The sequence below is a fragment of the Puma concolor genome, chromosome C2, assembly GCF_028749965.1.
Source record: "Puma concolor isolate L17-30 chromosome C2, mPumCon1.1.hap2, whole genome shotgun sequence".
Classification (NCBI taxonomy): Eukaryota; Metazoa; Chordata; class Mammalia; order Carnivora; family Felidae; genus Puma; species Puma concolor.
Genome location: NC_141675.1, coordinates 149,721,198 through 149,733,501, shown reverse-complemented (window position 1 = coordinate 149,733,501; position 12,304 = coordinate 149,721,198). Strand labels below are relative to the sequence as shown.

The 12,304-nt window shown below is 51.5% G+C and overlaps 1 protein-coding gene across 1 annotated transcript in view; it reads left to right on the top strand.

The window, feature by feature from the left end:
• The first annotated feature begins 2,083 nt into the window (after positions 1–2,083).
• The window catches only part of RCAN1 (regulator of calcineurin 1), a 103,995-nt gene continuing 93,774 nt past the window's right edge, over positions 2,084–12,304 (top strand). The window contains exon 1 of the mRNA XM_086675922.1: positions 2,084–2,447. Within this exon, the coding sequence (XP_086532048.1) occupies positions 2,205–2,447 (243 nt within the window). The 5' untranslated portion in view covers positions 2,084–2,204. The remainder of the gene's footprint in view (positions 2,448–12,304) is intronic.

The following is a 12,304-nucleotide window of genomic DNA, read 5'->3' as shown; positions in this document are numbered from 1 at the left end:
TACAGGTAACTTTGTCTTTCTCACTTGCGTGAGGTTGAACTCCTGCTTTTCTCTCTTAGCTCAGCACCTGGCCCGCTCTGGGTACATTTCAGGTTTCTTTTTCTTAGCGTGCTTTCCCTTCCTACGCATTGCATTGTCCGCAGGCCCCCTCTGCCTGCTCTAAGTGGCTTAGGGTTAAGCCAGGATTCAAAGAGCATCCTGTCCTAAGGGTGATGACAACTTGGACCCACCCAGCAACCGTTTGGCTGGGTGTTGTTTTTCCAAAACTGGTGCCTCATCCCCTTTGTCATCCTTTTCAGAATGTCTGGCCAAGTTTACACAGTTTTCGACTCTGCAATGTCACCCACTCTGCCACGATCCATCTAACCCCTTGTGGCCTTTATCACATCCTCTTTTCTGTAAATTTTAGCTTTATGGAGATATAATTCACATACCATAAAATCCACTCTTGAAAATACAATTCACTGGCTTTTAGTATATTCACGGAACTGTGCAAACATCACCACATTCCAGTTTTACAGCATTTTCTTCACGCACGCCCCCCCCCCCCCAAAATACCCTGTAGCACTTGCTGTGTCTTCTCTCCTCCCCCAGCCCCTGACCACCGCTCATTTCCTTTCGGTCTCTATGGATTTGCCTCTCTTGCACATTTCATATAAACGGAATCATACAGCATGCGGCTTTTTGTGACTGGCTTCTTTCACTTAGCATAATGTTTTCAAGGTTCATCATGTCGTAGTATGTATCAGAACTTCATCCTTTTTTGTGGTTAAATAATATTCCATTACATGGCTATCCGTCTCCCTTACCCATTCATCTGTTGATGAATGAATATTTGGGGTTATTTCCACTTTGGGGCTATTTTTAATAATGATGCTACGAACCTTTGGATATTGGTTTTGTGTGGACATGTTTTCATTTCTGTTGGGTTTATACCTAGGAAAGGAATTGCTGAGTCCTGCAGTAACTGTGTTGAACTTTCTGAGGAACTTGCAAGCTGTCTTTCCAAAGTGGCTGCACCATTTTACATTCCCACCAGCAGTATAGGATGGTTCCTAGATTTCTCGAATCCCGTATCACATTGTATTTTATGAATTATCTCTGCATGCCTATTACTTACTCCACTTGGATTTAAGCTCCTCCTGACCACAAAACGTCTGTAAGATTGTCACAATGGCAACCCGGTCTAATTTCACACCTTCCAAAGAACTCTACACTTGAACAGAGTTACCAAGTATTGGGCCCTTACTGGATTCTTACCATATATGAGGAAACTAGAATTCAGGTTACTCGTCCAAGGAATTAACAGCAAAGCTGATATTCAGACCCAAGTTTTGACTGTACCACGTGGTCTTTCACGGTGAAAAAAAATCTACCTATTTTGCAGGGGGAAAAAGAGAGTCTTATTTGAGAATTCGTGCTTTCCCTCTATAAACTCCCCAAAGGTAGGGCGCACTGTTTTGCTTCTTTCATTATCTCCTCTTGTGCATAGCACAAAGGGGTAACTCAAAAATTTACTTCTGATTACATAAACTTTGAACAATGATATTATGACTAATAAGCTGAAATATAACAGTAAGGTATTGTCGTCATGGTCTAGTTCAATCCTTCTGCGACTATATGTGATAATATACGGTAAGCATCTAACCACTTGCCAATGCCCTCGGAGCCACAGCCACCACTGAATCTCGCTTAAATCCCCCAAAGCTGGCCTTTGTGCCTCAAAGCGTCACCGCCTGGGAACCAGAGAAGCGCTGCCTCTCCAGCTACCATCCCGGCGCCCAAGACGCAGCCTTGCGCCTTTCAGGTGACACCAGCAGGCTGAGAAGCGGCACTGGTTGATGAGGCCCGTGCCCCTAACGAGCATGGCCACCGTAAGGCTTCGGGGTGAGGGCGGCCGAATGAAGATCACGTGAGGAGAATCCCGTTCCTTTATTGGCTTTCTCTCCTGAGAGGGCGGGATACAATCACCCAGCGGGGGGCCGACCTTAAAGGGCCCCGCGGCTCTGTCCTTCCCGAGCTCCGCCCCCGGGGCTGGGCGGGGCCGGCGCGCGGAGGCCGCGTCCGGGGGAGCCGTGGTGACCGCCGCCGGCTGAGACGAGAGCCCGAGGGGGTTAACCGCCGAGTCGGCGCGCGGGAGAGCGCGAGGGGCGCGCGCACGAGCCCGGCTCAGCCGACGGGAGCGCGCGAGCTCGGGCGCGGGGATGGAGGACGCCGTGGCCGGGCCCCGGCTCCGGGCGGCGGCCGAGGCGGCCGAGGCGCGAGCGCAGCCGGGGGTGACGCTGCGGCCCTTCGCGCAGTTCTCGGGGGCTGCAGAGGCCGACGAGGGCGGCGGCGACTGGAGCTTCATCGACTGCGAGATGGAAGAGGTGGACCTGCAGGACCTGCCCAGCGCCACCATCGCCTGCCACCTGGACCCGCGCGTGTTCGTGGACGGCCTGTGCAGGGTGAGGGCCGGGCCGGGCGGGCCGTCGGGTGGAGGTCGGACACTTGTTGCCCAGAGGAGGCGGCGCGGGTCGCGGCGCCCAGGTCCCGGCCGGCCCGGGGCAGCCTCTCCAGCCCGGGCCACCACCGGCGGGGCCGGGAGGCGACCCTCGGGGACGTGGCGATGCCCCCGGCCGCCCTGCCGCGGTCCACTCACGGCCCGGTGGGGCGGGGGCGCGCTCCCGGAGGGTCCCGGGTCCCTGAGCACCTGCCGGGCCGCGCGCGCAACCCGCAGGGGGGCTTTCAGCGCCTCGCCTTTGACGGTGGCCGGTCACCACCTCGCAGACAAGCTCCTGCCCCCGGGTGTCCACTCGGGTGGGGAGAGTAGGGGTTGGGGGGAGTGAAGTAAGAGACAATCTCGGGATGAATTAGCACCCGGCGTGTCCGGGAGCTCGCAGGGCCACCCCTGGGGCGTGTAAGGTAGCTCGGCGGCACTTACTCCTTTGGGGAAGGGGCTCCCCTCATTCATCGGGAGGAGGAAACAGACGTGGAGCAGCGACGTGACTCACTGTTCATAAATAGGACAGCGTCTCTGCATTCTCAATCTGCACTCTTGGAAGAAAAACCAATGTTTGGGTGAGGATCTGTGGTTGCTCATTATCTTGTGGCTGGCCAGTTTCGGTCGAATGGTGTTGAGGGGAAGGGACCCATTCTCTAGGCCTTTAGAACAGTCGGGAATCTTGCTCTCTGAAGGGGTGACTTGCCACCATTGGGACACGCTATACATGGGGAGTTGATTTTTTTTTTAATCCACCCAGTTTAGAAATTTAGGAGGGTGAGGGGGCAGGTATGAGTAATCAATGGTGGTGGCAGGGAGGAGGAATTTATTTCCAATCTACAGTTCGTGTGCAGAATAGGATTTGGACAACGCAGGCGTTGCAGAATAAAGCCTGTCTTTAAGAGATATGCCTCAGGAGGAGAGCAGCTGTCAAAAAAAGCGATGCTTTCCATGCTTGGCTCTGGGTCTGCGTATACTGTCTATGAACTTGTAGTAGGAGGCTGTTGCCAAGAGGTGCGCCACTGTGGAACCGAGAATGGTGTGCTGGAGTCCCATTTATTTGTAATTTATGTGCCCATCCACTTTCAGAAAGGATTTACAAGGGCCGTGTGCTTAGGCAACTTCCTGTGCATGCTTTCTAAAGCAACAGTTGTCGTAAGTGCGGGGTCCCGCTCGTCTTACTCTAAAACCTTTTCTCTTCCCGCGGCCAAGGTCTAACTAGCATTTCAGGTCTCTTTCCCGGGGGTCCGAGGCTGTCCTTCTGATGGAGCCAGGTCAGGTCATGTAAGACTGCGTTTATTTGCTTGGGTGTCTAGCAATTCGTTGTTTTCCAGTTTTCCCAGTAAGTGTGGGGGGCATTCCTGAGATTGCTTTGTACGAAATTTGGTCCACTTTGCTAGCTATTCGTTTATAACAAATGTTGGCAACTCTGCTTGGGCCAGGCGCTATTCTGGGCTCTGAGGGCACAGCAGTGAATGGAACAGCAAGTCTGCCTTTCGGGGCTGACCTTTTTGTGGGCGGCAACAGACAGCGAACAAATATTAAATATGTCACGAGGTGACAGTGCTATAGAAAAAAGTAGGAAGGAGGAAATAGGGGAGGAAGGAGTGGAGGTCTGGGAGGGGAGGGAGATTGATGTTTTAGTAATGATGATCGGGGAAGGGCTTACTAAGGAGGGGATATTTTGAACAGGCACTGGGCTACCATTCATTCCTTCATTTATTCTTTTGCGGTTTATCGAATGCTTACTACGTTCCAGGCACCGTTTGGGGCCCAGTGAGTAGAGGGGCGAACACAGTGAGCTTCCTGCTGATGTGCTAGTGGTTGAAGGGGGGGTTAGGTAACAGAGGAATATAAGGGAACAAGGTCATTTCAGATAGTATGAAGTGCAATGGAGAAAGTAACAGGATTATAGGCTAGAGAGCCACCCAGGGGAGGATGGGGGCTGAGTCAGAATCAGTCCTCACGGGAGCACTGTGGTGGTTGAAGGGGTTTTAGTAAAGAACTGATTAATCGCAGCAGGACTAAGAGAGTCCACTGAGGGGGGGTGGGTATCGAGGGGAGGAAGTGGCATTGCTGGAGCCTGGGGAGAGCAGCGGCCCGGCAGGAGAGGCAGATGTGAAGGGATGGAATTGAGATGCTGTGGCAGGGACTGGCAGGGAGGAAATACCCCCGCTTGCCCTGGCTTTCTGATCTCCTTGGCTGAAGCCAGCTGGCAACCAGGAGGCAGGGGGGCCCCCGAACAATACAGTCCCATAGGTGGGCTCAGCCTTCCAGAGCCCGGAGAAGGGGAGAGAGGGCAGAGAAGGGCCCTGGGGACGATGCAGGCAAAGAGGACGTGCAGAGAGGAGTCAGCATGGGGCCACTTTAGATGGAGTGGCCCTGGAAGGTGTCTCTGCACAGCTCGGACTGGGCTGGCAGGAGGAAGCTCCCGGTGCAGATTTCGTGTGGCTGGCCTCCAGGCAGAGGGAACAGCCAATACAGAAGTTCCAAGGCAGTGGTGAACTGACTGAATTCAGAAGGCGCAAAGGGGCCCTCGTGGCCGAGTGAGAGATGGTAGGGGGAGACTGAGGTTCGACACAGCGGGGGGAATGGTTCCATGAGGGGCCTTGGTGGCCATGGGAGGGATTCAGATGTTATTCTAACAGCCAAGCTGAGTGGAGAAGGTCTCTTGGACAAGGAGAGTGGGGGGTCAAGAGAGGAAGCAAGGAGACCCCCTAGGCGGCTCTTGCCTTTCCTTGTCCCAGGGAGCTTTGGAAGTGTTTGGATTCTGATGGGGTGTTGGAGATGGACCAAAGGACAGAGCCTCCATTTGAGTCTGTCAGAATGGGGGTAGGGGAGCTTTATGAGCTTTGGTTGTGCATCCATAGGGTCCTGTAAGATGTCAAACAATTGGCGAAGACACAAAATTCACTGGGCTAGTCAGAGGCTCGGAGGGCAAACAGTTCTGCCAACCGAGGCAGTGAGAGCAGAAATCCCCGTGTGGCCTTTGGTGAGCCTTCCAGTAAAAAGAGATTTCTCCTTTAGCTAAAACCATCCCTCTAGGTGGGAAGGTGTGGCTTCTGACAGCCTTATTAGTTTAAAGGCTTTTCTCTCTCCCATGGGGCCAGATCACCCAAAGGTGGTGTAATGAAAATGTCCTTCTCCATCAGGTCAGTGTGGTCTGACCCCTAGTGGGCATGCCGCTAGCTGCATTGCTGACAGAAGTCGCAGGGCCAGCAGGGGGTAGGGTGTCTGGTGGTCCCCTCTCATTCAACAGCCTCTTAGAAGGCCACCTGGATGAGTGATGGTGGCTTAGCTTGTTAGGGGATGCTAGAACAAAATGCCACAGACTGAGTGGCTTATAAGTAACAGACATGGGGGACCCGGGTGGCTCAGTCAGTTAAGCGTCCGACTTCAACTCAGGTCACGATCTCGCAGTTCAGGAGTTCGAGCCCCGCGTCGGCCTCTGTGCTGACAACTCAGCCTGGAGCCTCTTCAGATTCTGTGTCTCCTTCTTTCTCTGCCCCTCCCCCGTTCGCAGCCTGTCTCTCTCTCTCTCTCTCTCTCTCTCTCTCTCTCTCTCTCAAAAATAAAATAAACATAAAAAATTAAATAAAATAAATAAACAACAGACATTTATTCCTCACCATTCCAGAGGCCAGCACGGGTGGCAGCCCTCTTCTGGAATGCAGACTTCTCGCTGTGTCCTGAAGCCATGGCAGGGATGGGGAGCTGGGGCGGGGGGCTCTTTCATAAGGGCACTGGTCCCAGCCAGAGGGCTCCATCCTTGACCTAAATACCCCCTAAAGTCCTCATCTGCTAATACCATCACCTTCAGGGGTTAAGATGTCGGCATGCAAAATTGGGGGGACCACAAACACCCAGACCATGGCGGATGGTGGGAAGGAAAAGGGCTGTGCCAGACTGTTCACCCAGGCTCGTATTATTCTCTTAAGTCCCAAAAGAAAGAAATCGACCTGAGGCACCAATTCATTTGGGAATGTATATCAGAGGTCATTTTCTAGCCCTAACAGTTAGGTCTGATAGGTGAAATTTGTTTCTATTAGCTGGGTCATCATCGATGCTGTAAATAATTTATAATGAACGTGTTCATTAAATGCTTATCTAACACCTAACTGAAGCTGTATGGTCATTAATTTCAAGTAATATTACTAGAGATTTGCACCATTACAAATGAATGAAGACTTTTATTAAAATAAAATTAGTTCCTGTTGTACAAATATTAATGTAGCATATCCCATTACTGTCCTCTTTTTGCAAGACTGTTTTTGCTTTACTGAAAAAGCAAAGCAGCACTTTGAACCAGGAATTACAGGTGCTTTGGCTTGTCGGCAGTGGTCCACTGGTTCCCTAGAATAAAAGCTAACTAGAAACTTAGAGGAGTTCTCAAAAAATGCTCTGTGAGTTTCCCAGCAGCAAATATAGTTCCATACGGTAATAGGAAAGAATACCGCTTTATCTGTTGTCTGAAAGATGAATGCATATTTGATTCTTTTTAATGTTTATTGATTTTGGGGGGAGGGGGAGGGGCCGAGGAGGGAGTGTGGGGAAACAGAGGATCCGAAGCGGGCTCTGTGCTGACAGCAGCATACAGCCCGAAGCGAGGCTTGTACTCGTGAATCAGGAGATCCTGACCTGAGCCAAAGTCGGATGCCCGACCACCTGAGCCACCCAGGCACCCCTGTGTATTAGGTTGCTAGCGCTTTGCCCAAAGGCTAAGTCAGAACATATTAATCATCAAAAAAATGACTCTTCTCTAGTGAATAAACTCACCTTCCTTAAAAAGATGCCCACTTAAGATTTGTGACACAGACATGACTTTCTTTTAATAACAGGAAATATTCCGAGAGCCCTAAAAGGAGTTTGAGTGGTGGCTTTGATTTCTCTCTGTCAGTGACAACTGATCGCACCTTAGCTACATACACGAGAGTCCCTGGGGAGCTCTAAAATCGTCCAGACCCGGGCCACCCTGACCAGCTGCAGTCTCAGGGACTGGGAACCGCCTGGAAAGAATTGCCCGGGAAGCTCCCCCAGGTGATTCTAATGGGGAGTCCAGGTTGGGGACTGTTGTCCTACCTGGAAGGGGTTTTGCCTGACCGGAGGCGTTGTTGGGCCATGCAAGGATCCTCGAGTAATTGGCCGCTGGGTTCCATTTTGAGCCAGATCTGCCTCGATTGGCTCATGTCTAAACTAGAAGTCAGGCTCGTGGTCTGACGCCTCCCTTCTCTGAGTGGTGTTTGACCTCGTAGCTGGAAAGCAGGGTGACTGGCTGTCTGCCCTAGAGCCCTAGCCTTTGGGAGGTGACACGCAGGATCGGGGCGTGTGCTTTAACCTGGGGTTGCCTCCCTTCGCCTCCATGCGCCTCCCTTTCCGCGGCTGCTCAGTCTCCAGATGTCACATGCTGGACTTGTCTTCCCAGAACCGATTTTTGTAGACAGGATAGCATTCAATAGGAATTGGATGATGGAGATGGTTTTAGTGTCCGTGTCCGGGGTAGCATGGCTGATGCTACTTGGGGGCTGACTTCTGCTGCCAAGACTGTGGGCCCTTGGCCGCGTTTCTGCCTCTTCCTGTTACAAGTCAGTCTGTGGCAGCGTGTCGTGAGATGTGACATTCCAGCTGGACAGTGGCAGTCGGCTTCCTCTGCAGTGTCAAATCCAGCCATTCCCAGGCCATTTTTAGCCTCACCCGAGTGTCATAGGCATGTGGTTTCTCAAACTTGAACCATGTGTAAAACGGCCCCGACACCCACCCCCAAAGAGTAGAGAGATGGTAAACCAATATGGTATGGTTTAATTTCTTTGGAAATGTTCAGCATGTTCTATGTTAAAAAAAAAAAAAACAAAACAAAAAAAGCCCACAAAAACCCCAACCGTGTGTTTCATCCGTGCAAAGTTTATTTTAGAATTTATTCACTATATCCCTAATTTTAGAATTTCTGGCTCTTACATAAATCAAATGATTTTTTATATCCGTGAGGTTCCTTGGGTCCCTCCCCGTCACTCGTCGTGGGAGCAGGCGTGTGGGTCGCTTTCAGCTCTGTCCCCTACCACCGGGCACTCAGCAGCGGTAGCATCCGCTGTCACTGCCCTGCAGCCGGGACTTTCCGGGCCCCAAGACAGTCCCAAAAGGGAACAAAACACAAACTGGCCTCGTGAGAGAACAGAGTAGCTAAAGCAGAAGCTGCTGGAGTCTGATTCCTGTGTCCATATTTCAGGTTGTGTTCGTCGCCTCTTGACTTTTGAAAAAGGTCCTCAGACAGTCCAGTCCACGCTTGTCATCCCTGCCGCCTGAGGGGACCCGTTTGCCGGGCTGCGTGACTGCATCACTCCTGGGGGGCAGCAGCCAGCTGTGCACACACAGCAGTGTCGCACATCAGTGTGCGCATTGAGGGTGGCATTGGAGATAGGCCCCCACGGCCCGCATTTTCGGTGCTGATCGTCAGGACCCCTTTCAAGGGCTGGGGGGCGAGTGCCAGTCATTTGAAATACAATTCGGTTGTGACAGGGAACTTTTTTCTTTTCTTTTCTTTTCTTTTCTTTTCTTTTCTTTTCTTTTCTTTTCTTTTCTTTTCTTTTTTAACGTTTATTTTTGAGAGAGAGCGTGAGCGGGGGAGGGGCAGAGAGAGAGGGAGACGCAGAACCCGAAGCGGGCTCCAGGCTCCGAGCCATCAGCACAGAGCCCGACGCGGGGCTCGAACCCACGAACCGCGAGATCATGACCTGAGCCGAAGTCGGACGCTCAACCGACTGAGCCACCCAGGCGCCCCTACTTATGTTTTTTTAATGTCAAAAGATTTGATGGGGTTTAATATGCTCCCCTCCCCACTGAAGTGTGCGCGAGAAGAGACAGTGCCGCCTGCTAGCAGAGGGCATGGGTCTGAAGCAAACCTTCACCACGCGGGTCCACAGTGGGAGTCTGAGGATGCTGTTTCTCCCACCGTGCCTTAGTTTCCCCACCTGTAAAGTGGGGGTGGTGACAGTACGTGTTACGATGTACATAAAATGCTTATCACTGACTAGGACGGAGTAAACATAACCACCTGCGTTGGTGTATCAGTTATCTACAGCTGTGCGACAAACCAACTCAAAACATGGTCGTTTCTTTAGAGAGAGTTGGGGAGGGGCAGAGAGAGGGAGAGAGAGAGAGAATCCCAAGCAGGCTCCTCGGTGTCAGCACCAAGCCCGATGTGAGGCTCGAACCCACGAACCGTGATCTTGACCTGAGCCGAAAGCAAGAGTCCGGCGCTTCACCCACCGAGCCGCCCAGGCGCCCCAAGACATAGCGCTTGAAAACAATACATTTCATTATCCCACGGTTTCTGAGGGTCAGGATTCCAGGGACGGCTTTGCTTGGCGCCTCTCCCTCCAGGTCGGCCTCCTCCGAAGGCCACGCAGAAGGAGTGTCTGCTTCCAGCCTCCCTCACGTGGTTGGCCGCAGGATTGCCTTTCTGGGGGGCTCCTGGGCTGAGGGCCTCACCTCCTTGGTGGCTGTTGGCCAGAGGCCTCCCCGGTCTCCTTGCCATGTGGGCGTCTCCGCAGGGCACCTCCCGGCCTGGCAGCTGGCTTCCCTCGAGCGAGCGAGGAAGGGCACGTGACAGGCAGGGGATCCGCAGTCCTAACCTCAGAGCGGAAGGAACCCCACCACTTTTGCTCTGCTCTGTGGGTGAGAAGTGAGGCCGTGCCAGGGGCAGGGGGCACCCACCAGGGTGGGACTCCCGGGAGGTGGAGGTCCCTGGGCCATCTCAGGCTGCCTGCCGAGGGAGCTCATCTGTTAGGACACTGTTTTCTTTGTAAACTCTTCTGACTTCTTGGAGCAGCTAACCCTCAAGTGCTTATGAAGGTTTTTTCTAATCTGTTTTTTTTTTTTTTTTAAGCTTCAACCCTATAAAAGTTCTTTTCTCCACAGTTTTAGGTGGCACCACTGAACATAAAATACCCCATTGATAGGATTATAGCTAGGTTATTAGGTTTCTACAGTATCAAAAGCTGTTAGCCACTCCGTTTCTGAAAGGAGAGCTCGGGAAACTGGACCCATTGACGTTGGGAAGGGTCAGGACAGTATTTTTCCTTTCAGTGCTAATTTCAGCAGGTGTGGGGTGAAACTCCTGTGTTAGTCCTAACCAACGCCATAGGAACAAGTATTTGAGGCTGGCCTGAATTCAGATTTAAAAAATGAAAGTGTCGGTTAGTTCAGATAGCCGAGTTTGGATTTGTTTTCACTCAACGTAACAGTAGCGTGTTTTCCTTCCCCCCTTTATATTTTTTTGTTAAACTTCCTGCTTTATTTTATTTATTTACTAAGTTTATTTCTGAGAGAGAGAGAGAGAGTGTGTGTGTGTATGTGTGTGTGTGCGTGTGTGTGAGAGCTGAGGAGGGGCAGGGGGAGAGAGAGAATCCCATCCCATGCAGGCTCCACGTGGTCAGCGCAGAACCCAACACAGGGCTCAAACTCACGAACTATAAGATCATGACCTGAGCCGAAATCACATGCAAGGGGCAGGGGGCTTAACTGATCAGGAGTCAGATGCTTAACTGACTGAGCCACCCAGGCGCCTCTCTGCTTTATTTTAAAGATGATAAAGTAGTTCCCATTCATTACGGTGAAGTTTTTTATGTGTAATATATTTCTTTTCATCTTCTTTTTTTTTTTTTTTTTTTAAATTTTTTTTTTTAACGTTTATTTATTTTTGAGATAGAGAGAGAGACAGAGCATGAATGGGGGAGGGTCAGAGAGAGGGAGACACAGAATCTGAAACAGGCTCCAGGGTCTGAGCTGTCAGCACAGAGCCTGACGCGGGGCTCGAACTCACGGACCGCGAGATCATGACCTGAGCCGAAGTCGGCCGCCCAACCGACTGAGCCACCCAGGCGCCCCTCTTTTCATCTTCTTATAAGAACTCTGCGCAATAGGTACAATAACATCCCCGTTGCACAGATGTGGAGACTGAGGCCAGCAGAGGCCAAGTAGCCTGTCCTAGGTCGCATAGCCAGGAAGTGCTGGTCCTCTGATTCAAGCCTCGTTTTGGCAACCTCCAGAGCTTGGGCCCTCGTCATCTTACAGAGTACAGCTCTGCACATGAATTTTTCATGTCTTTCACATCTTACTGAAAACCCAGGGCTGCTCGGTGAAGAAAGTATTTTTATCCACAGGAAACGGAGGTTCAGATGAGTTACAGCTCTGTTACTCCTTCAGCCATTTATTTATACTTAACGGTGTATCCGAGTTCTCTTGGTATATCAGTGACAGCCATAGTGATGTTCTTGTGTTCAAGCAGAAGGCAGGGCCTGGGCGCTGGAGCCAGAAAGACCTGGATTTGAACCTTGGCTCCATCACTTCATTCATTCATTCATTCATTCGTTCGTCTGTTCGTTCATTCATTCGTTCATCCATTCATTCAACAAACGTTTACTGGATGCCTATTCTGAGCCCTGTGCTGGTTTTAGGACCAGCCCTGGGACCCCAGGTGAGTCTCCCACCCGCCCCAAGACCCCGCCTCCTTGGTTGCAGAATGAAGACAGTCATCCCCACCCCACGGTCATGGTGACATCAGCATGAGGGGGCGCAGCCCTAGACAGCCTTTGGTGAGTGACAGACACCAACCATCCCCACCTCATGGGGCTCACAGGTTAGCAGCAAAGACGCAGAATTAACTTTTGATTCCTGTGTGTTATGGTCAGTTGGTCAACGTAACCAAAGCACTTAGTAGATCCATAAAAAACCACATGTCGTTGGGCAGGTTATTTAACCAAACCTCAGTCGCTTCCTCTATAAAGTGAGCAGGTTGAATCGGATAATGTCTGTGAGGCCATTTCTGGC